The sequence below is a fragment of the Malaclemys terrapin genome, chromosome 1, assembly GCF_027887155.1.
Source record: "Malaclemys terrapin pileata isolate rMalTer1 chromosome 1, rMalTer1.hap1, whole genome shotgun sequence".
NCBI lineage: Eukaryota > Metazoa > Chordata > Testudines > Emydidae > Malaclemys > Malaclemys terrapin.
Genome location: NC_071505.1, coordinates 16,551,371 through 16,576,160, shown reverse-complemented (window position 1 = coordinate 16,576,160; position 24,790 = coordinate 16,551,371). Strand labels below are relative to the sequence as shown.

General features: G+C 44.9%; 1 protein-coding gene across 3 annotated transcripts in view; it reads left to right on the top strand.

The window, feature by feature from the left end:
* The window catches only part of CDNF (cerebral dopamine neurotrophic factor), a 44,196-nt gene that overhangs the window by 2,137 nt on the left and 17,269 nt on the right, over positions 1-24,790 (top strand). Inside the window, exons 2-5 of one of the 3 annotated variants that reach the window (XM_054016825.1) lie at positions 10,159-10,286; positions 12,224-12,365; positions 15,989-16,195; positions 21,131-21,645. In XM_054016825.1, coding sequence (XP_053872800.1) covers positions 10,159-10,286; positions 12,224-12,365; positions 15,989-16,167 — 449 coding nt within the window. In that variant the 3' untranslated portion in view covers positions 16,168-16,195; positions 21,131-21,645. Of the gene's footprint in view, positions 1-10,158; positions 10,287-12,223; positions 12,366-15,988; positions 16,196-21,105; positions 21,646-24,790 lie in introns of those variants that run through there. The other 2 variants (XM_054016806.1, XM_054016815.1) reach the window with 2 other exon arrangements.

The following is a 24,790-nucleotide window of genomic DNA, read 5'->3' as shown; positions in this document are numbered from 1 at the left end:
TACTATGTATAATGAACCCCATAAATATGCTAATCACTGTGCAAATATACAAGACATAGTCTCTGCTTCTAAGAACTCACAATCTAGCGGTCAAGCAACAGGTGAAGGGTAGGGCAGAGGGATAAAACATACAGTGAAAGTTTTCTTCATGCCTCCTCCCTCCCCATTATGTTAGTTAATGGCTTGTAGAAGGGAGTCTTAAGGAGGGGTTGACAAAGAGCATTTTGAGCATAAAGAGGTAGTGTGGGAAAAGAGGACAAGGGGGTCAAGACTGGTATGTGCACAAGGTTGCAAAAGTTGAAATTGGCGCGCAGTTGGGACTGTCGTTGACAATCGTAAAAATAACCCCTCCACCCAGTTAAGTGAAATTCTTTGTGTAACGATGGCAAAAATTTGACTCAAGTCACACCATTTTGCCATCATGTCTCTCCTTGCTTGTAGCTTATGAAACTGTGGCTCATCTCTGCCACAGATGTACAATAATGTGTAAATAAAATTTTCTAACCTACCATCTGTGGTGGTGTGAATTTTCTTTAAAAGCTCTTATCTCTCACTGTACAGCCCCTTGTTTTCTCTAGGTCCTGTATGCTAAATGTACACACAATCTGTACATAAACAGTAGATGAATGTTGATATGATGCACGCAAAATCTTTTTCTATCAGCTTTTCTTCTTGCAGTAAGATGGACATGGTGACACGCCAGTACTGTTCGGCAACCGAAAACAAATATAGCTCCCCAGAGCCTATGTATGTGTGTGATGTTTTAGAACACGCTTGATTTAAATGGAATGTGTCAACTAAAAATTTTAGGCCCGTTTGAATCTTTTTTAAACAAAATCCAAATTGTAAAATAAATATAAATGTTTTATGCTCTAAACACTTTAAAAATGAAAACCTCAATTACCATGAGCCCAAAATGGAGCATTGTATTAGTACACGAGAATTGAGGCCCTGATCCTGCAAACCATTCCCATGCAAAGGCCCAAGCCAGTGTGGTTCCCCAGAAGCCCAGGGGTTTGCCCATGTGGAGCAGGTTTCAGGATCAAGATCTTAAGTGTTACACTGCAGTGTGATAATAGCATGGTGCTAATGCATGCCAACCAGGAAGTGAAATTAAGCAATCTAATTTCACAATCCAAATGGACTAAAAAGCTACAAGTACCATAACTGGTGAAAAGTAAATGGAATTTTAAGAATTCTTTTGTCTTTAACCATCTGAGATGATAACAGTAGCATAGGCAAAACATTCTTTTAAACATTTTACTTTCAACAAGAAAGTGGCGCACCATTACTTTAATCTCCGGGCTACTGTAGTAGAGCACAGTGACAGACTTCTCAGTGCTGCCATTCCATTGACAAGTTAGTACTTCAGAAGGTGCATGGGCAGCTCTGGAGCTGCCCTGATCCTGGGACTTACCTGGCACATGGGGCAGCTAGCAAGTAGTTACATTTAAATAAGGAAAGTGGGAGAGATGCCCAGCTTGCAATAGCAATGTATTGTAAGTGTATTAAAGGCTTAAAGGTGTCCATTCCCCTGTCTGGGGGAGAAGGGACGGTCAGGAGAGCATTGGATTGGGACTCAGAAGATCTGGGTTAAATTCCTGGCTCTGCTACAGACTTCCTACATGCCCATGACAAGTCACTCGCTGGGTATGTCCACACTGCAACTGGAGGTGTGATTGCAGCACATGTAGGCAGACCCAAGCTAGCTAGATCAAAGCTAGCACGAGTGACAATAGCAGTGGAACTGTGGGGCAGCACGTGCAGCAGCTGCTCACGAATGTACCAGGGGTCCTGGGTGGGTGGGGCTAGGCCATGCTGCCATGGCTTCACTGCTGTTGTTACTCAAGTTGGCTTGGATACCAAGCAGTGAAACTGCAGCAGTGCGGACTAGCTGCTAGAGTCACCAGGGTCCCGGGTGGGCTCATACAGCTTGTGCTGCAGTGGCTTCACTGCTCTTGTTATTCAATCAAAGCAGGCTCAGGTATGTCTACCCCTGCTGCAATCTTACCTCCCCAGTGCAGCATAGTCAGACCCTAAGATTCAGTTTCCCCTTTGTAAAATGGACACAGTAGTACTTCCCTCTGTCATAGGGTTTTGTGAACTAAAATTCATAAATAGTTGGAAAATACGGTGACCAGATGTCCCGATTTTATAGAGTCAGTCTTGATATTTGGGGCTTTTTCTTATATAGGTGCCTATTACCCCCCCCGCCGCCACCCTGTGTCCCGATTTTTCACCCTTGCTATTTGGTCACCCTATTAGAAGATGTTCAGATACTATAATGAAGGAGTCACATGTGTCTCTGAACAGAGACATTCAATTTCCTTTAAGTCTAGAGACAGGTTTCAGAGTAACAGCCGTGTTAGTCTGTATCCGCAAAAAGAAGAACAGGAGTACTTGTGGCACCTTAGAGACTAACAAATTTATTAGAGCATAAGCTTTCGTGGACTACAGCCCACTTCTTCGGATGCATATAGAATGGAACATATATTGAGGAGATATATATGCACACATACAGAGAGCATAAACAGGTGGGAGTTGTCTTACCAACTCTGAGAGGCCAATTAATTAAGAGAAAAAAAACAACAAAAAAAAACAACAAAAAAATTGTTTTTTCTCTTAATTAATTGGCCTCTCAGAGTTGGTAAGACAACTCCCACCTGTTTATGCTCTCTGTATGTGTGCATATATATCTCCTCAATATATGTTCCATTCTATATGCATCCGAAGAAGTGGGCTGTAGTCCACGAAAGCTTATGCTCTAATAAATTTGTTAGTCTCTAAGGTGCCACAAGTACTCCTGTTCTTCTTTTTAAGTCTAGAGAGATCTCACACTGAATTTCAGGGAGGTAGAGTTTTAGCCAAGAGTTCTGCTGAAATCTGTTAGTTCAACTCCTCAGACGGCCAAACTACTGGTGGCAGGTACTGAGCAAAGCAAACATTTCCCAGTCTGCAGCTTGCAGACCTGTTTCCTTCCTCAGTAGCTAGACCTGTGGGGGAGATCACACAAGTCACCACAGACCTGCATAATCTCCAGTCCCCCTCCCAGGAGTGGGAGGCAACCTATGGCATGATTCTTCCCATCTGGCACATTGGCGCTCCACACATTCAAGGCCAGACCTGCCAGCGAGATGCACTGTTAGCACACCGTGAGCTCCTCTACTGTAGGAATCCAAGCTACTACTGCACTGAAAGCCCAGGCTCAGCCTGAAATGCTGAGATTCAAAGAGCTCCCCCTCGGATTTCAGCAGGCTGGCCTGTACCTGTAGTAAAATCACAGTGATAAAAACAAGCAGAAACATCTGTTAGATATTTAGCTAGGAAGCAAAGACATGTATGCAGTGCCCAGCATCAGTGGTGTAGTGGTAAAAAAAGAAGCGGGCAAACTAATCTAACCTAAACGCCATATTCCCCAAATGAAAGGCAGGTAAACTCAATTTACCTGAATTTACCTTTGACTGTACTACTCCCCAGCATGCTGCTGGTGCTCAGTAAATAATATATGCTCTAAAATGTCCCTGGGGGGGTAAAAGAACCCCTTTTAATTATCTTTTGCATGTGCTGCCTTAATTCCTGGAAAATTAAGCTTGTAGGAGGCTGTGGATGACAGCTGTATCATCACGGTCTGTGCTCTTGTCAGATCCCAGGAGGTAAGCAGGGGCAAACTGAGTCAATACTTAAGAAACCCCCAGGGTAAATCCAGATGTTGCAGGAAATGGTGTTGGTGAACCAGTAGGTGGCACTTTCCCCTCTGAAAAAAGAACGAGGAATCCTTGTGGCACCTTAGAGACTAACATTTATTTGGGCATAAGCTTTTGTGGGCTAAAGCCCACTTCATCAGATGCATGCAGTGGAAAATACAATAGGAAGATAGATATATCTATATATATACACACACACACACACACACACACACACACACACACACACACACGACATGAAAAAATGGGTGTTGCCATACTAACTATAACAAGAGTAAAATCAACTGTTGGAAATGGGCCATCCTGATTATCACTACAAAAGTTTTTTTTTTCCTCCTGCTGATAATAGCCCACCTTAACTAATTACTCTCATTATAGTTAGTATGACAACACCCATTTTTTCATGCCCTCTGTGTATATATATCTCCCTACTGTTTTTTCCACTGCATGCATCCAATGAAATGGGTTTTAGCCCACGAAAGCTTATGCTCAAATACATTTGTTAGTCTCTAAGGTGCCACAAGTATTCCTGTTCTTTTTGCTGATACACACTAACACGGCTACCACTCTGAAACCTTTCCCCTCTGAGTTAGTACAGAACCAAATTCCTCACTGTGTTATTAGGAGCATCGTGCTACTGGAGGTGCTGGCTTTTTGAAGAGATGTAAAACTGAGGTTCTGATCACTTGTGATCATGAAAGTTCTCATGGAAGTTTTTATAAAATTAGGGCTATTAACCTCTCCCCACCCCCTAGCTAAATTCCATACAGTGTAGCTACATTCTGCCTATGTCAGAATACTTTCTTCAGTTTCAGATGGACACAGGGGTATTCTTCATTTCCTGTCCTAAACTGTTGTGTAGTGTGTATGTTAAACTGCTGCTCCCCAGAGTTGGATTTCAGTGGAGTGATAATTCTCAGAGCACTTTGGATGAAAAATGTGATATAGTTGTAAGGTATAATAACAATATTACATAGAGCTTTTCATCAATAGATCTCAAAGCGCGTTACAAAGGAAGTCATTATCATTATCCCTATTTCACAGTTGAGGTAACTGGGACACAGAGAGGGGAAAGTGACTATTAAATACTTTATAAAATCTGCCATTAGTGAATTAGATGCATTAAATGTTTTGGTTAATTAACGATAACTTGAATAGGATTTTTTTTATGAGCGGGGTGTCCAATGATACTAGATCATCAATCTTGCACAACAGCAATAAAAAAAAAAAAAGGATTAATGCAAAGCTTTACAAGCAAAATCTCTTGAAGGGATGTGTTATTTCCTGTAGGTGGCATGAACATATCATACAATTACCACCCGATAAGTCTTTTGCAGCTTGGAGACTGTTTGGCAGATTGGTGATTTTGCAGTAAAGTTTTAAGCATTGGCAAAGCTTGGTGCCAAAGGGTTTATTAACCAACATCACTGGGCTTTTTGTTAGGGTTTTTACATAACAAACACCTATAAAATTCCCTTTGCTGTTGTCCAAGAGTTGAGTTGTTGCTTTTCTTCTTTTTCCTTGAAAGGACATGGATAGCCTGGTAAGTGGTAACCACACCTCCTTTATAATACACTGAGTCACAAGTTTTAGTCACTGAGATGGAAAAATTCTATTGTCTGACAGCCTGAGACAACCAAAATCCAGACCTGCAACAAGAGTCATTAAATGACTGTCCCCTAGACAAAGCTGCTTTCCTGCACCGAACAATCCTGGGATAATTGACCAGTGAATCCAACTGATTTTGTTTGCTTGTAAACAGCACTGAACTGAATAAAATAATCAATGACTTGCTAAATCCCTTCTCTTGCTCCATTCAGTCAGCAATTCCCTGCCTAATTCTTCACTTTGGAAAGAGCGCACATGGCTAACTACACAAGGCCACCAGGTTATCGTCCATATTTCCATACTTTATAGCTAGACTTGAGACCTTTGGACAAATTACCATTTAAAAAAAAAAACGTTTGTAGCAAATCATCATATTCATGCACACATTGGATTATCCTCAGGGGCAGATACCAGGATGATGCAAATAAAATTACACCTGCACTCCACATTAATAAAACAAAAGAACAAATAAGCAGCATGTTCCCCAGATTACCCTACTGGAAACTTCAATAGACTCCATTAAAATCATTCAAGTAGTCACTGGCAGATTCTGCTGGCCTCTGGTAGTTCAACTGGATCAACTGCCCCAGGACCTAAAAGACGGATTGCTCTGTTCCAAACCTATACCCCAGCTCAGCAAAGCATTTAAGCATACACTGAACTTTAAGCAAGTGCTTTACTGAATAGGGGTGCTTTGCTGAACTGGATCCCTAGTTAACAACTGGAACTAGAGGAACCCACTGAACATTTTCTACTGGAATTTCCTCCAGGGTAGTAACTCGTGATGCCAGGACATACTCTGCAAGTTCAAATATTTGTAACTCATGAAATGAGGGGGGAAATCGGCCCCTTTAAATGCATGTTCAGTTTACGTTATCTGCATGCAGTATTACAATCTGGATTTAGGTGCCCAGCAGCAGATGGCAAGGTTTGAAAACCTTGGCCTTTCACCTCTCTGGGCCCCAGTTTCCACACCTATTAAATGGTGCTAATAACATGTCAAAGAAGTGTTGTGAGGCTTAATTAATTAATGTGTATGAAGCATTTTGAGACCCTTGGCTGGAAGGACCTGTATGAATGCAAAAGTATTGTGTTAATGACATAGCTCCAAGATGGGTTATGGGAAATTGTAACAGGGACGCTCCTCGAGTGCCTCCTGTTGCTGCATGCAGTATTGCAGGCCTTTTTCTGCGACTGGAGACCCCTGTATGTTGCTGACCTTTCTTGGTGGGTCTTCAGTGGCTTGGCTCTCTGGTCAGGTCACACAGTCAAAAAGGAACCCCTTCTGGGATAGCAAAAAGCCCAACAAACTGTCTGCCCTTGCCGGGGTCTTCAGTTGCAGCTCTAGGGCCTTTAAAATCAGTCCTTTGCTTGGGCTTCTAAACGAGCCTTGTCTTCTTCTCAGGTCTTAGGTCACTTTGCCAGTGGCTGGTTAAGGATATCTTTATCCAGATTCAGCAGGACTTCTGTACTGTTTTGCCCACAGCTTTTAGTATCTGGCTTAGTAGCACCTGCTGTTGTTCTTTCTGTAACCACACTGTTGCATGGATAATAAATAATAAATAAATAAATTAATGGAGATATCCTATCTCCTAGAACTGGAAGGGACCTTGAAAGGTCATTGAGTCCAGCCCCCTGCCTTCACTAGCAGGACCAAGTACTGGATGTCATTCAGTATGTTAGGATCATTTTTAATCTTCCTTTTTCCTCCTGGGGAGAGCTCTTTTTAGCTGGGGTCTGGCTGTGGCCTTGCCTTGCAGCCTTGTTGTGTTCCTGTATCATCTGAGCTAGGGCAAGGCAGCTCTTAATTTCAACTGTCTCAGGGTGCAACCACTACAACTCTTTTCTAAGTGTAACCACACACCTCCTGGGTGTGGTGTTCTGTCCCCTCTAGTGGCAGCGAGTCCACTCAGAGATTAATGAGTCTGCTACAGCCTTAGCTAAGAGCCCCATGACTTTTAGCTCATGCATTAAGCTCCAAAGGTCCCAGGTTCAGTCCTGCCCAACAACAACTGGGGTCTGTCAATGTTACATGAGGATGACTCCTTCAGGCTCTCCAGTTCTTTACCTTTATCCATGCTGGACCTGAAGCAAGTTGGACCTGAAGCAAGTTCTGGAGCTTAGTCTGCTCCTTCTGCAGCATCAAACACTTGTTCCCAAATCTCTTTTTTTCAATTCTGGCCAAGTCCTGTTCCCACTGTATAGCTTGAGCTCACATCCTGTCTTGAGGAGCACCTGTCTTCGAGTTCTTGCAAGTCCTCAACCCTTTGGGCCTGTAGGATATTGAATTGAGCCATGACTTCCTCTTTGACCCTGTCTTCTACTTTTCTCCATTCCAGTAGGGGTTGGGTTTGTTGAGTAGCTGTAAAGGCTACGGCCCTCACAGCAGCCTCTATAGTCGACACAATCTCTGTATTAGTGGCTGTTGTTACTAAATCTGTCACTGGGTAGTGAATCCACACACTTATACCATCTTCCCAGGTTCTTGAATCCTTACTGCATTCACCTGTGGGAATATAAGCTTTCTGGTCAGCAGTCACCAAGCTTGTGTGCTCATCACACCTCTCTGCCCTCTTCTGGACCATCAATCTCAGTCCTCTAATTTCCTCCATTTGTTCCAGGAGGTGGTTGTTGGCTTGGATGTTGAGGTCATCCTGCTGTCCCGTGACCGTCTCCTTCTTGCTCCCTTGTTGCTGCAGCTCCCATCTGAGCACTGCCGCCCCACCCTGCCCTTGGCTGGCTCCTCCGGCCACACTGTGGCCATGCTGCGCCCCCCCCCTTGCTCCTCCGGCCACGCTGCCCCCCCATGGCTGTAGAGGGAGACTGGCAGAGGACAGGGAGTTTGTGGGGAGATGGAGGGGAGGGATGTAGAGGGAGGGTAGCAGGGGACAGTGGGTTTGAGGGGAGGTGAAGGGGAGGATGTGGAGGGAGGGTGGCAGAGGACAGGGGTACGAGGGGAGGTGAAGGGGAAGATGTGGAGGGAGGGGGACATGGGGTTTGACTTGAGGGGAGCTGGAGGGGAGGATGTAGGGAGGGTGGCAGAGAACGGGGGTACGAGGAGAGGTGAAGAGGAGGGAAAGGCAGGGGAACGGGGTACATGGGAGGGGTACACGGGGTATGGAGCTTGGGGAGGGGTTACCGGGGATGGGCGTGGACTGGGGTCCCCGGGACTCTCTGTGCAGAGGGGGCTGGAGCTGCCCCCGGGACTGGGAGAGCCTGGGAGTCTGCTGCCTGCCCTTCTGCTGCTTCTTTCCGGGGCCCGGCTGCTAGGCCCAGCCCAGCCAGCAGCAGAGAACAAACCCCACTGTCACTGCCTCGGAGGGGCTCGCCGCCTGCAGTGCCAGCCCAGGCTCAGAGCTGGCGCTACCCCTTGCAGGGTGGGGGCAGAAGGCAGCGAGCCCCGCCAGGTGCGGTCCGAGCGAGCTGCAGCCCGGCTCGCCCGCTCAGCCCAGGGGCGCTGCCCTGCCCGGGGCTGCTGGCGGAGCCTGGCTGTGGGCGGGTCGCGCTGACAGGCTGCAGCGGGAGGGGGGAAGCCCCCCCCATGGCTGCCGGCCACCAGCCTGTGCCCCCCCCCCCCCCGCTCCTCCAGCCACGGCTGCCGGCCGCGCTTCGGGCCGCATGCCGCGTCCCCCTCGCTCTCTCGTCCGGAGCCCCGGGAGAACAGAGTGAAACCTCCGGACCCGCTCTCCCGGCCGCAGCGCCGGACTCCGCTCCCTGCCCCAGTTGCAGCGTCGGCCGGAGCACCGCGAGACCCCCGGACCTGCTCCCCCAGCCAGAGCCCTGGGCGGAGCGCAGAGAAACCCTGGATCCACTCCCCTGGCCGGGGTGCCTGGCGGAGCGCGGCCAACCCCCCTGCCCCGCTCTCCCGGCCGAAGCGTCAGACCCTGCTCCCTCGATTGCGGCGCCTGCCGCAGTGTGGCCAGACCCCCGGACCCACTCCCCCAACCAGAGCCCCGGGCGGAGCACAGAGAAACCCCTGGAGCCGCTCCCCCAGCCGGAGCCCCAGGCGGAGCGCGGCCAGACCCCCGGACCCGCTCCCTGGCCAAAGCTCCGGGCGGAGTGCAGCGAAACCAGCCTGTGCCCCCCCTCACTCCTCCAGCCACTTTTGGAAAGGCGCGGCTTTGGGGAAAATGTGCTGAGGGGAAGCAGCTGCTTCCTCTGCACCCCACTAGCTACGCTACTGTGGTTAGGGTGCTAGCCAGGAGGCCCAGGTTCAAATTCATGTTCTGTCATATAGATTTCCTGTCTGACCTTACACAAGTCATTTAGTTTTTCTGTGCCTCAGTTCCCCATCCATAAAATAGGGATAACAACACTTACAGAGCTCAGAGGTGTTGGGAGAATAAATGCATTAAAGACTGAGGCAATCAGATACCATGGTAATGGGGGCCAGATGCGTATTTAAAATGGACAGAACACAACAACCTTTCCTTGTCTTCCCTGGCCAGTCATGGGCAGTATCGTCTCACCTAAACTGATTTTTTTTTTAAATGGTGATTAAACACAATTAAATTTTCTAGTTGAGATTAGCTTAATTGAACCAAGATCAAAATGCTGATGTATTCTGATCTCCTGTTATAATAGAAGACTTAAGGCCGGGGTAGACATCCGGAGCTGACAGGACGAATTCCATTCCTACATATAAAGCTGTTGTTGGCAATACTGGGAGCTAAAAGGCTGAAATAAACCTTTGTTTGTTTTTTTTAAATTCTTCATTTGTTAAAATCTGTCATTTTCTGTTTTTATGAAGTGCTAATGGATCCCTGTTTTTAGCCAAGTTATTAAAATTCCTTAAGCTTTGCTAGATCCTACTGGGTGGCTTATATATTTTATTTTCTTATTACAGTGTGTAAAGGATTTTTGGACAGATTTTACAACTCATTAAAAGAAAAACATTCTGACTTCACCGTGGCCACCATAGAGAAAGAACTGGTTAACAGCTGCCTGGATACAAAAGGAAAAGAACACCGTTTGGTACTAGTCTCTTTTGTCTTTAAGTTCATGATGCTTTATAAAAAAAATACTGATTAATTGGTTCTTTGATAAAATAATATTGGTTCATCTGCACTGTTATTTAGTATTGACCAGTAGGTCACTGGTTCAAATCCAGCTACATCAACAGTGGCTGAAAATTATTACCAACTGCTAACTTACATAAAATAAGTTTGAAGGTTTCTGTTTAATTTCAGATGTATAAGGGTCCACATTATTAAGACACTAATCAAAAGCCTACACCCTACAGTTGGATGGGCACAACACATTTTTCAAGCCTGTGGTAGGTGCGTCTCTGTATTATTGTGCTGTGACCTGCACAGTCTTGAGTAAGTAGAAGAGCTGTCATTGTGCCAGGATGTGGGCTGAGGCTGCAGAGACCAAAGGCCATTAGGCCACCCTCCATTTTGGAAGTGGGGGCCTCTGGACTGCAGAAGAGACTGGGGCTGGCTGAAGCCTACTGCAGTATCTAACTGCTGTAATGTTATGTTAGTTGTTAATGCCAAGTTCTCCTGCCATGCCTTAATGCTGAGTCCCTCACAATTCAGAGGCTTTTCAGCTGTTTCCCAGTGTTCACTGGGGAGAAAAAATGCCCTTCATTCTTCTTCCTGCTCTGCTAAGCCGCCAAGTGATGATAAGGATTGGGAGAGGAATCACTGAGCCCCATAGGGAAGAGCTTCTGGGAGGGCACAATGCTGCAGTGTTATTCAGCACCTCACCAGCCTGGCTTTAAGCTAGTGACAGTCCCAATGACAGCTGTGGTGTCTTTAGCTTTGTTATGCATGGGTGGTCTGTATTCTGCCACTTTAAATCTTTAAGGACTGTTGTTTGCAAAGACTGGCAGCCATTTTGTTTTCAGTTCCTTGAAGACTGTTAAATGACACACACACACTGACGTCACTATGTCCTCTCTTGTTTTGTTAGGCTCCTAGAGCCAAGTTTTGTTATTGTTTGTATTACTGTGGTATCAACACTGCGTAGGAGCATGTCATGGACCAGGACCCCATTGTGCTTGGTACCGTACAAACCCTGAACAAAAAGACTGTCCCCGCCCCAAAGAGTCTACGGTCTAAATGTAAGACAAGAGACAACAAGTGGATACAGACAGACAGATGGGGGAGCACAAGGAAGCAACAAATCAGTCTTGGTCAGTGTGATGGGCAGTGGCCTCAGCACACCAACTGCCTAACCATTCTCATGCTGAATAGTACCCCATACGCCAAGTAGTCCCATTTTCCTCAGTGAGACTATTCAACATGAGTAAGGGAGGCAAAATCTGACCCTAATACAAAACAAAGATCCTTCTGGTTGGAAGTATCGGTTTGCTCTCTGCCTATTGAAAGACGTAACAAAAATGGGCCATTGTTTTCCATCAGATGCACCCCATTCTAGAAGGTGTTATGATAAGATGGAAATGTCCCATTGGTAACAAATTATGATTTATTGAGTTAACAGAGTGATATAATTCATGTCCTGGGGACAGAATTTCATATTTTCAATGGCTTATTTAATAACAATACTTTGTACAAAATAGTAATCAGTAAGAGGAATCTGTTCTTTGCACAAATCTGTTTTTTTGCACAATAACAGTTTCCAAGCTGCCTCATATATAAGGTGTATCTAACACAAACACACCTCATTTTCTGTGAGATGTGTCAGACCTCAATATCCCAACATTCCACCAAGCATAACAAAGCATTAATTTAACACACCACCCTGGGGAAGGTCCTTCTGTCAAAAGAGGAAGTGGTAGAAGTCGAGTTTTAGGGTACAATCCTTCAGGGTGCTAAGCGTCCTCAAATCCCATCAACTTCAATGGGAATTGGAGGTATACAGTACTTCATATGAACCCCTCAGCAGTTGGCAGGCGCCACTCCCCGTTTTGTCTTAATGCTGATGATGTATCCTGCTTGTTTCAGTGTTATTACATTGGGGCAACAAGCGATGCAGCCACGAAGATCATCAGCGCGGTCAGCCGCCCAATGAGTGCTCATGTGCCTGTGTCGAAGATATGTGAGAAACTGAAGAAGAATGACATTCAGATCTGTGAGCTCAAATATGGTAGGGCCAGAGTCTGGAGCAAACTGGGGGGGCCTAGAGATCTAGTTACATTCTGTACCTAGTTATCCCCATGTATTCCCATTGGCTCCTGCCTACATACCACATCTCTATTCATTGTCAAGTGGGATGTAGAAAGGAAAATAAATAGGTTTGTACTCTTTTTGCTTCTCCAAAATTAGGCCAGAAATGCCCTCCCCCAATTAGAAATATCAGGCGCATTAAGTCTTGTCTTTACTATTTTTGCTGGAGGACTCTTTGGCTGGCTTAGGTATGTGGGTGGGCACTCTCTCAGCCCTTACATGAAGGGGCAGTTGTGTTGAACTCTTTAAAGAGAGGTTCATGTGTTTGAGGTAAGTAGCTGTTAACAAAAAACAAATCATTTTAAACATGGTGAATTAAAAAACCTCTCTTCTCTCTCTTCAGTTAGGCTGTATTTCCTTTGTGTAACTGATGTTGAATACTTACTTCTTTCCACTTGTCCATGTAGTTTTCTGTGATAAAACTAAATGTATAATGTAAAAAACAAGCAAGAAAAAAAATCCATGTAATTTATGTGTGTATTAAAAACCCTTTCAGGCCAGTATGCACAAGGAAGAAGCAGAAACAAAGCACAACCCCTTTGGTCCTTTCCTTCGCAAGTCACCTTCAATTTGAAGAACTGGCAGGGTGCTGACCCCATGCCTGTTATCCTTCATTTGTGTTTTAATGTCTCTAACCAGAGGCAAAGGCATCCTGTTGTCCAGCTGAGCAGAACCACTCACATGGCACGCTTGGGTATATTTGCAAGCAATTTTTATGCAGGAATTGGAATGGATGCCAGGCAGGGCTTAAGAAGCTTAGGAAGTGAGCTCTGCTAAGCCAGTTCCACAAGGAATCAGCCTGCCCAAACCATTTAACAAACCATTTAAAATAAAGTCTTCACTACTGGATGCCAAGCCACAGAGTGGTGGTGAGGAATGGCCAAGGAAATGACTAACTCATGAAAATGCACCTTCTTCCATTCTCTCTACCCAATTCAGCCAGTATTTCCATCCTGCCTTTAGGACACTGAAATGTCCTGTTCCCCCTCCCCTCCCGCGAGAGTTACTCTGACCCAACGTCCGCCGCACTAATATGTTGCTAAAGCTCAGAGTCCTTAGGGCGTCATGCAAAGCCCACGGAAAGCAGCATGAGTCCTGCTGTTGGCATCAGTGAGCAGTGTTGTCTAGCTTTGCCAGTTCCAACTGTGAAGGTTTCTATGCAGAATAAGGGCTACTGTTGAGAAGCTGGCCATTTATCAGGCCCAATTCTTTCCCCTGCGCGGTTATGGGAGCTGTTTCATCGTCTCCAAAGGCACAATGTCTTTTTATTATGAAGTTGAAAATGGTTGAAAATTCTAAAAGCGTAAAATGATCACCAATTTTTTTTAAAGGGTTTTGATTTTATTTTTAAAAGGACGTTCATGACTCATCTTCCTCCTCAGAGAACTTCAAACTGCTCACCAGCGGTCTCTCTCCAGATAGAAGTGAAATGCTGTGCTGTTCAACATACTCATAAATGATCTGGAAAAGGGGGTGAACAGTGAGATGGCAAAATTTGCAGATAATAGAAAGTTACTCAAGATAAAACTGACTGCAAAGAGTTACAAAGGGATCTCCCTAAACTGGGTGATTGGGCAACAAAATGGCAGATGAAGTTCAATGCTGATAAGTGCATAATGCACATTTGGAAAACAATCCTAACTATACATACAAAATGAGGGGGGTCTAAATTAACCGTTGCCATTCAAGAAAGATCTTGGAGTCATCGTGGATAGTTCTCTGAAAACATCTGTTCAATGTGCAGTGGTAGTCAAGAAAGCTAACAGAATGTTAGGAACCATTAGGAAAGGGATAGGTAATATTGCCACTGTATAAATCCATGGTATACCTATACCTTGAATACTGCATGCAGTTCCGGGTTCCCCGATCTTAAAAAAAAAAAAAAAAAAAAGAATTGGAAGAGGTACAGCTAAGGGCAACAAAAGTGATTATTCGTATGGAATAGCTTCCATATGAGGTGAGATGAAAAAAAGACTGGGGCAATTCAGCTTGGAAAAGAGAGGAGTAAGAGGGGGTAGATAGAAGTCTATGATATCATGAATGGTGTGGAGAAAGTGAATAGGGAAGTGTTATTTACCCCTTCACAAAACCCACAAACCACCCAATAAAATTAATAGGCAGCAGGTTTAAAACAAACAAAAGGAAGTACTTCTTCACCCGATGCACAGTCAACCTGTGGAACTCATTGCCAGGGGATGTTGTCTAGGCCAAAACTATAACTGGGTTAAAAAAAGAATGAGATAAGTTCATGGGGGATAGGTCCATCAATGGCTATTGGACAAGATGGTCAAGGATGCAACTCCAACTCTGGGTGACCCTAAGCCTCTGATTGCCAGAAGCTGGGACTGGATAACAGGGGATGGAGCACTTGATAATTGCCCTCTTCTGGTCATTCCCCCCTGAAGCATCTGGCACTGGTCACTGTCAGACAGGATACTGGGCTAGATGGACCATAGGAATGTCTATAATGGGACAGACCAATGTTCTTACTTGCCTTAAAAACAAAGATAGGAGTTATAGCACTATGTGTATTATATTAAATTAATGGAGATATCCCATCTCCTAGAACTGGAAGGGACCTTGAAAGGTCATTGAGTCCAGCCCCCTGCCTTCACTAGCAGGACTAAGTACTGATTTTGCTCCAGATCCCTAAGTGGCCCCCTCAAGGATTGAACTCACAAACCTGGGTTTAGCAGGCTAATGCTCAAACCACTGAGCTATCCCTCCCCCACAGATGAAGCAATGGTAGTAAAGGTCCTGCTGGGTACATGTGTCAGGTGAATAAGGCAGTAAAATGGTTGCCAAATTTCCTTATATGAGTCCATGTCTTGTTACATGAGGGCCATAAGGCTCTGTGTTGTAACTCCTTCAAAGATCTAATCACCATCCTTTTTATATAGACCTCGTTTTGAGCCACAGAAGGTAGGATATTCAGTAGATAGAGGAAGATCTGTCCTTTTAATCAGATTTGGTCAAAAAACAATTCCAAATTTTGCAAAAATCATTGAAAAATGTTATTGAAATTTTGAAAAAAAACCTCAATAAAAAGAAAATTGAACAATCTGTAACTGGTTGAAAAAAAAAACACAATTGATGGATTTTTGTTGAAAACTCCAATTTTCAGTAGTTACAACCATGTACTTCTTATACAAGTGGTCACTTTGAGGAGAAAAGTTGGGTCTGATCCTGTTTTCACACTGGTGTAAATCAGGAGTAATGCCATTAAAGTCAATGGGGTTTCCACTTTTATATGCGTCTTAATGAGATCAGAATCAGATCTGATAGGCCAGATCCTCAGCTGGTATAAATCAGTGCAATTTTATTGTTTTTCATGTGAGCTATGCAGATATACAGTAGGTGAGGATCGGGTCCCTTATATTTAACTTTTTGTCCCTCTCTCAACTATCACCTGAGTTATAGGAGATACTTTTGGAACATTTGTAGGAACTGGAATTTTTTTCTTTGGCAACACAGAGGAGTTGAGGACAAATATGAACTCTCCTGTGGTCTCTAAAGCATGTCTCGCGTTCTTTGTTTTTGCAGAAAGGAAACTGGACTTAAACTCGGTGGATCTCTCCAAGATGAGAGTGGCTGAGCTGAAGAAGATCCTGGAGAGCTGGGGAGAAGTGTGCAGAGCATGCATAGAGAAAACAGACTTTGTGAACTTGATTAAGGAGCTGGCACCTAAGTATACGCTTACAAACCCCAAATCAGACCTTTGATACTTGTGCCAACCTCGTGCTTGCTATGGTAGGTCACTCTCTGTGCACAAAGTATGACAGACAATGGAATAGCTGGGCTAAAAAACTTATTATTTGGTTACAACTCACAAGTGCCAAAAAACGGAGTTGCTTATCTAGCACCACGAAAGGGCATTGTACTTGACAGACAAGACAAGGTCACTGCACCAAGGAACATAATATATAAGAATCAAATTGTATTTGTACTGCAATAGCAAATAGAGTCTTCAGCCCCACTGTGCTAGCACTGTACACACACATAACAAAAAAATGACCCCTGCCCCAGAGATCTTATACTCTAAAGTAGAAGAGGAGAGACCAAGCCCCACCCCCCTAAACAAACCCAAAATAGACCTTTAGCTAAACCAGTGTTGTCTGCTTTGACCATATTGGTTTAAAAACCATTAAATATTATTAACAAAAGACTGTTATTTTCCATGACATAATATATACCATTATAAGCAATTTGATAATAGTATAACTGCATCCACAGTAGAGGGTTGCATCTGTTCAACTACATTGGTTTCTAAACCAATCTGTTTAAATCAATACACAAACTGTGTGGAGACCAGCCTTTCTGTCTGTTCAAACCTGGCTTATATTGGTATGGCTTGCAATGTGCAGGCACAACTTGTACATAAATAAGCCATGTTTAAACCAGTGCAGTAAGTCTCTATGCAGAGGCTTGCACCAGTTGAATTGAATTGGTGAAATTTCTGTAGAAAATCTTCTTTGCAGCCTCTGCCTCATTCATTACACACCTTTTAACTCCTGCAGGGAATGAGGCAGGGGCCTCACAACCAGCATTGTGTCGTGAATGAAGCTGTTATCTCATCCACTGTCCATCTTGTGCATTTCCAGTCCTAGGTCGACACCTTGATATATTCAGGGAAGAGCAATATTTTTATTTAAGCGTTTGGAAACAGAGAAATTAGAGGCGGAAAAGACCTATTTGATTATTTAGTGTATTCCTTCTTCCAGTTGAGGTACTTCAGGGGGTCCACAGGCCCTGCTGATTAACTCCTCCCCCTTCCTCCCTGAACTCCTCCCCCTCCCTCCCTGTGCCTCCTGCATGCCACAGAACAGCTGTTCCTCGGCATGAAGGAGGCGCTGGGAGGGAGGGGAAGGAGTGGAGATGAGGCACGCTCAGGGTGTGTGTGGAAAGAGGCAGGGAAGAGGCGGGGCAGAGGTGGAGCAGGGGCAGGAAGAGGTGGGGCCTTGGAGGAAGGGCTGGAGTGGAGGCAGGGCCTAGGACTGAGTGGGGGGAGGGAGTTGGGGGTACAGGAAAAATTATAAATCAAAATGGAAGTTCTTGGGTTGCTAAAGTTTGAGAACCGCTGCTCTAGAACATTTTAGAAACTTGCAAACAAACCAACCTACTTTTTTGGTCCATTAAAACTAATTCGTTCCTTCTCAGATATTGACACCCTTCAAGTATTTGCAGCTGGCTAGCATATCCAACTTATTTGCTGCTTGGACACAACAGGCATATTTTGCTCTTTTAGGATGGGGTTTTCAAAGGATTTTAATGGAATTTTGGCCCCTAACTCCCTTAGACTCCTTTGAGAATTCCTCAGTTTCTTCATTCTCTCACATATTTTGTTTGGCCTTCTTTGAATTCCCTGAAGTTACTAAGTTGTACCACTAATGTTGACGGAGAGTGTCACTAGATCAATGGGACTGTTCACATGCTGAAAGTGAAGTAGGTCTTAATTGTTCTTCTGGATTGGGGTTAACTGATTATGATTACAGAGTTCCAACTCATTTTGCAATATGAAAGTGACCTAATACTCAAACATTTACATTTCAGAAAAGAAGGTTTTGTGTACACTGGAGAAAGCGATTTCAGTGCTTATCTTTAGAAGTGTTTGAAATATGGAAGATAGAGGTTACTATGAATTCACTGCCAGATATTTTCATCTTGATTGCATAAATCCCTGCATTTAATTGAAATCCAGTGGGTGATTTGCATGATTAATGTTTTATGCTTGCAAAAAAATATTTAAGCCCAGATCCTCAAAGGTATTTAGGCACTAGGTGCCTTTGAAGATCCAGGAATTAGTGGACCCACATCCTAAATTATGTGGGCCAAAATTCTATTATTTAATACAGAGACAACTCACATTGAATTGAAAAGGCATCTACACAACTTTGTTTCTTAGAGAACAGGCTTCATGACTGTCTCCTTTACATGGGTATAAATCAAAAGTAAATTCACTGAAGTCAGTGGAGTTACTCCAGTGTAAACTGCTGTGAGAAAAGAATCAAGCTTGAGATGTCTGCTGTGTGTGTAGTAGGAAAGAACCAGGCTTATACATTAGTAATGACCAGATCTCAAAAGGAATTGAGGTCCAGTTCAGATATGATTCCAACTGTAGAGGTGTGAAATAACCAGCCATCTGTGATATGGTAACCTTGCAATATGTGAAAAGCAACAGAGAGTCCTGTGGCACCTTTAAGACTAACAAATGTATTGGAGCATAAGCTTTCATGGGTGAATACCCACTTCGTCAGACGCATGTAATGGAAATTTCCAGAGGCAGGTATAAATATGCAGGCAAGAATCAGTCTGGAGATAACGAGGTTAGTTCAATCAGGGAGGGTGAGGTCCTCTGCTAGAAGTTGAGGTCGGAACACCAAGGGAGGAGAAACTACTTCTCTAGTTGGCTAGCCATTCACAGTCTTTGTTTAATCCTGAGCTGATGGTGTCAAATTTGCAAATGAACTGAAGCTCAGCAGTTTCTCTTTGGAGTCTGGTCCTGAAGTTTTTTTGAACTAACCTCATTATCTCCAGACTGATTCTTGCCTGCATATTTATACCTGCCTCTGGAAATTTCCATTATATGCATCTGACGAAGTGGGTATTCACCCATGAAAGCTTATGCTCCAATACATTTGTTAATCTTAAAGGTGCCACAGGACTCTCTGTTGCTTTTCACATATTGCAAGGTTACCATATCACAGATGGCTGGTTATGGCCACAGGACTCGCTGTTGCTTTTTACAGATCCAGATTAACACGGCTACCCCTCTGATACTTGCAATATGTGGTTTCTCATAAAGTGTATAGTATTTCCTGCTGCAGAATTACCTTTCCACGAGTTATTTGTGTACTTCTGCTTCTCGCTGAAAGAAGGAACTGCAGTGGTGTGTGAAAATTGAATTAAAGAGAATTAAGTAGAATCTTTTTTGAATTTTAGAAATGGTTCAAGTGCAGTTTGATTTATGGATAAAGAATCAGATTGGTTTTTATTACAACAAACCAGTTGTCTATTTTTATTAGAAACCAGCTGGCTGAATCTTAGCTTGCCTATGCTCTAAATTATTGTCAGTCCAGTTTTTGTATGAAAAAAGACAGAATGTAATGTCTACTTCAAAGCAACATTCTGATCTCATTTAAAGTAGTGTAATTCCACACACTTCAATAGAGTTACATTATTGTAAACAGTAGTGAAACCAGATCCTTGGCGCCAAATTCTTTGCTGATGTAACTCCATTGACTTCACCAGCAGAGAATTTGGCCCTTGGTTTCTAGTAACTAACTTGTGTTTTAATATTTTAAGACTGATTAATATTCCTCCCTCCCCCAAAGTTAGTATCACCTAATGCTGTATGATCCTTTCATATCTCACAAGCTAAACTTGTCCAGGTGTGGCTAGCTCTTGAAAACCTAGGAAGTGAGACTGGTGATTCAGTAGGTGGCATTGTTCCTTCTAAATCAGTAATGAACTAATGCCCTGGAATGGTGTTAATGTCACTCTTCTGCTGGAGGTGCTATCTTCTGCAAGAGACATACATCTGAGGTTCTGACTTCTCATGGACGTTTAAGATCTTCAAGCATTTATTAATCAAAACATCAGTGGTTAACCCCGTGTTCTTAGACAAACTCCAACTTGCTTAATAACATTCTGTCAAACTACAGTTTGATCTGAATAAGATATTCTGCATTTCCTACCCAAAACTAGTCTACTTTTGCTGCATGGTGTTAAATTGTGCAACATTTTGTCTCAGATGCCACAGGTTGCTTTGTAGTAGGGTGACCAGACATCCCGATTTTATTGGGACTGTCCCGATATTTGCTTATTTGTCCTGCGTCCCGACCTATCTTCGGTCGGGACGCGAATTGTCCCGATATTTTGCCTCCGCTCCTTCCCCCATTGGATCCCTCCCCAAATCCCCACTCTGGCCCCGCCTCTTCCCCAAGCATGCCGCATTCCTCCTCCTCCCCCCTCCCTCCCAGGCTTGTGCTGATCAGCTGTATGACAGCGCAAGCGCTGGAGGGAGTAGCACGCTCCGGCAGCCGTTTTTTCTTTTTTTTTTTTTTGCTCCACTGCCGGATTTTTTTTTTTGCTCCACCCCCCCGTGTCCCGATATTTCACCTGTGTGATCTGGTCACCCTACTTTGTAGCAATATACACGTATATTTACTATTGTGTAAATACAGTGCAGAGAGACGGTTAAGGAAGGAGTGGATAAACGGGTTTCGCTTTCTAGTCAATAATTTGGTTTTTGAACTCAGTCATGACTACATTTTCATATGAAACTATCATGGAGCCAAGTGAACACATATGACCAGATTTTCACTCTCTCTCTGTCAGGTGATGTCAATGGAGCTATGCCAGTTTGCCCCAGCTGAGAATCTGGCTCATAGCTTGCCTGATATTTATAACCAAAATAATACATGGGTGGATACTGTGTAGCCTCATGGACATTTTAGCAATAGTTTTTAAACCAAGGTAGAGGGAAACATTACTGACAACATATGGGAATAGCGCAATTTGTTGGATACCAAGGATGGCTGCCACACCCTGTTAGCCAATATAGGAATAACTGCTATCAGCATACACCAGCTTGGAATTGTGTGGTTCTAAAAATGACTGCATTTGCTGATGCCAACTATTTTTTCCTCCATGCTGCTGAGGATGCCACTCCACATACTCTGGCAGAAGAGGTACTTTGTCTCCCCGGGTCCCGTGACAAGAAGAGAAAGCCCTTTGTCCACCTACAGTAGAGCTGGTGATGAAGAAGGAAGTGTGAAACACTAGCTACTGTTACCAGCAACTGAGCCATAAAGGATGATTCTGCCAAGAGGACACAAGCTTGTTCAGCCTCCTGTATTGAGCTACTGAAAGCTGAACATAGAGAGGCTGGTATCACTAGAGAGATCTCTGCTGTATGTATGACTGTGCTTATCTGAGCCAATAATTCCCGTAAAGTTAGGGCTTTGTTATCATACTGATTCAGAGATACAAGTTGCTCTCAGAAATAATAATGATACTTGGCCTCTTGTACCTTCCATCAAAGGATCTCAAACATTATAAATTACTGCTTGTTTCACAACAATCCTAAGAAGAAGGTAGATATAGAATCATAGAACTGTGGGGCTGGAAGGGACTTCAAGAGGTCATCAAGTCCAGCCCCTGTACTGAGGCAGGACCAAATAAACCTAGACCATCTCTAACAGGTGTTTGTCCAACTTGTTCTTAAAAGCTTCCAATGATGGGGATTCCACAAACTCCCTTGGAAGCCTATTACACAGCGTAACAGTCCTTATAGTCAGAAAGTTTTCCCTAATATCTAACCTAAATTTCCCTTTCTGCAGATTAAGCCCCTTATTTCTTGTTCTACTTTCAGTGGACATGGAGAACAACTGATCACTGTCCTCTTTACAACAGCCCTTAACATATTTGAAGACTGTTTTCAGGTCCCCTCTCAGTCTTCTTTTCTCAAGACTAAAGCTGCCCAGTTTTTTAAACCTTTCCTCATAGGTCAGGTTTCCTAAATCTTTTGTCATTTTTGTTGCTGTTCTATGGACTCTCTCCAGTTTGTCCACATCTTTCCTGATGTGTGGAACCCAGAACTGGACACAGTCCTCCAGCTGAAGCCTCACCAGTGTCAAGCAAAGCAGGACAATTACCTCCTATGTCTTACATACAACACCCTACAATGACATTAGCTTTTTTTGCAACTGCATCACTTTGTTGACTCATTCAATTTCTGATCCACTACAGCCACATCCTTTTCAATGCTGCTACCAGTTATTCTCCATTTTGTAGTTGTGCTTTTGATCTTTCCTTCCTAAGTGTATTACTTTGCACTTCTCTTTATTGAATTTCATCTTGTTGAATTCAGACCAATTCTCCAATTTGCCAAGAATTCTAATCCTGCCCTCCAGAGTCCTTGCAACTCCTCCCAGTGTGGTGTTACCTGAAAATGCTATAATCATACTCTACTCCATTATCCAAGTCATTAATGAAAATATTGACTAGTACTGGACTCAGAAAGAGTAGGGGACTCTGAGTATTGTCTTTCAACCAGTTGTGTGCCCACCTTATAGTAATTTCATCTAGACCACATTTCCCTAGTTTACTTATGAGAAGTTCAAGAAGGGCTGCATCAAATGCCTTACTAAAAATCAAGGTATATCACAGCTACAGCATCCCCCCATCCACTAGGCCAGTAATCATGTCAAAAAAGGAAATTAGGTTGGTTTGGCATGATTGGTTCTTGACAAATCCATGGCTGGCTATTCTTTATATCCCTATTATCCTCTAGGTGCTTATAGATATCCCGGTTTTAATAATATCCCCATTTTACAGATGGGGAGGCACACAACCCAGGATTGGATTAAGGTAGCCCAAGGCTCCAGGCACTCACCCCTCATAGTAGGCTCTCTCATCATAGTCTGTCTTGGAGCATGTAGTAGTGGCAGTGGCCCCCTTCCCAGAAAAGGGGCTGTGGCAGTAAGCCTGGCAGCAGGAATCTCCTTCCTCGGCTCTAGGGGCTGCTCTTCCTTCCCCTGCTGGAAATTGTCTGCAGAGCCAGGCAGATATCAGTGCATTGGTTGCAGGGCCGGCTCTAACTTTTTTGCTGCCCCAAGCAGCAAAAAAAGCGCCTCTCCATCGAGCCCCCCTCGCTGAGTGCCGCGGCGCCGGAACCCCCCCCCGAGCACCGCGCCCCGCGCCGCCCCCCCCGCTGAGCGCCGCGGCGCCGGAACCCCCCCTGAGCGCTGCGCCCCGCGCCGCCCCCCCCGCCGCCGGAGCCCCTCCCTGAGCGCCACGACCTGCGCCGCCCCCCCACCGAGCTCCGCGCCGCCGGAGCCCGCCCTCCCCCGCCGAGCGCTGTGCCGCCGGAACCCCTCCTTGAGCACCGCGCCCCGCGCCGCCCCCCCGCTGAGCGCCACGCCGCTGGAGCGCTCCCCCCCCGCGGAATGCCGCGCCGCGGTGCCCCCCCACCATCCCAAGATTGGCCGCCCCTTACCAGGTGCCACCCCAAGCATATGCTTGGTTGCCTGGTGCCTGGAGCAGGCCCAGATTGGTTGCACTGCGCATGTTTTCAAGCTTTACTTTTCTTTGCTAGTGTAAGCGGAGTCTGAATGAGCTCTCCCCTGACATCTAGTGGTGAGCTGCGGAAGAGGACTTCAGGAGCTGATCTCGTTTGCATGGGCACACCCACCTTGCCTAGGTGCTCAGCATGATGGGATTACTTGCCCAAATGATCACTTTGGGCTGGTGTTGGATCCCCAGTATCCTTGTTATTGGGGCAGGAGTAATAAAGGGTTGTTATCCTTGTTGTGTGAACTGAGGGCAGCAGAGCTGTACTTGGCATACCCTGATTGAGGGACTCACCCTCAACTCAATGGCACTCTCTAGGCAGGGGACATGGGTTCCAAAGATCATTGAGTAGAGGGAGGGTGGGGACAGATAGTTGTGTTTAATGTCATTGTGTAATGAATGAGCTGATTTAGACTTAATTGAGAGTCTTGTTACACACTGCAGAGCTGAAATCACTGATATCTAGGTCTAAGTGTTTGTTAGACCTGCTTTGGGACAGTGTCTCTGATGCAAGAGACTGTCCAGTGTGCACCAGCAGTGAGGCTCTCCCACTCACAGCTGAAATTGTTGAGAGTTGTGTTAAGTGGTGGGACCTGAAGACAGCTTGGTAGATCAGCAATTTGCCAGTGGAGAGGACTGGAGCAGAGTCCCGCAGAGAGCTGTGGCAGTCGGCCAGCGGGGCGGCTGGTGGGGATTTCTCAGTAGGGTGGCTGGCAGAGAGGTGGGAAGTGCTGATTGTCCAGCAGGTTGGCTGACGAAGAGGAGTGGTGAGCAAGTGCCCAGGCAGTGGAGCGAGTAAGGTGCCTTCTTACCCCGCACACTACCACCCAGGGTGGGAGGTGAACTCTGCAGATGTGCCTCTCAACTCTGGGTCTGCACTGACCAAGGACAACAACTGTGAGTGGGGTGCAGAGAAGAGATGGGCACGTTAAAGGAACTTTTGGTTGCTGGACTTAAGAACCTGAGGGGAAAAGGACACTGCCCAACCTACTTAGGGGGGGTGTCTTTTGCTCATGGTTTATGTTTATGAACTCTGTTTGCTGTAAAAAGCAACAGAGGGTCCTGTGGCACCTTTAAGACTAACAGAAGTATTGGGAGCATAAGCTTTCATGGGTAAGAACCTCACTTCTTCAGATGCAAGCCTGTTTGCTGTGTTTTCCCAAATTAATGCTCAGTTACTTTTCTCCTTTTATTAAAAGTTGCTTTGCTACATAAGAGGGGAAGTATCGCCTCTTAGAGATGCTCGGGGTGGTGTGTAATTGTCCCAGCTCA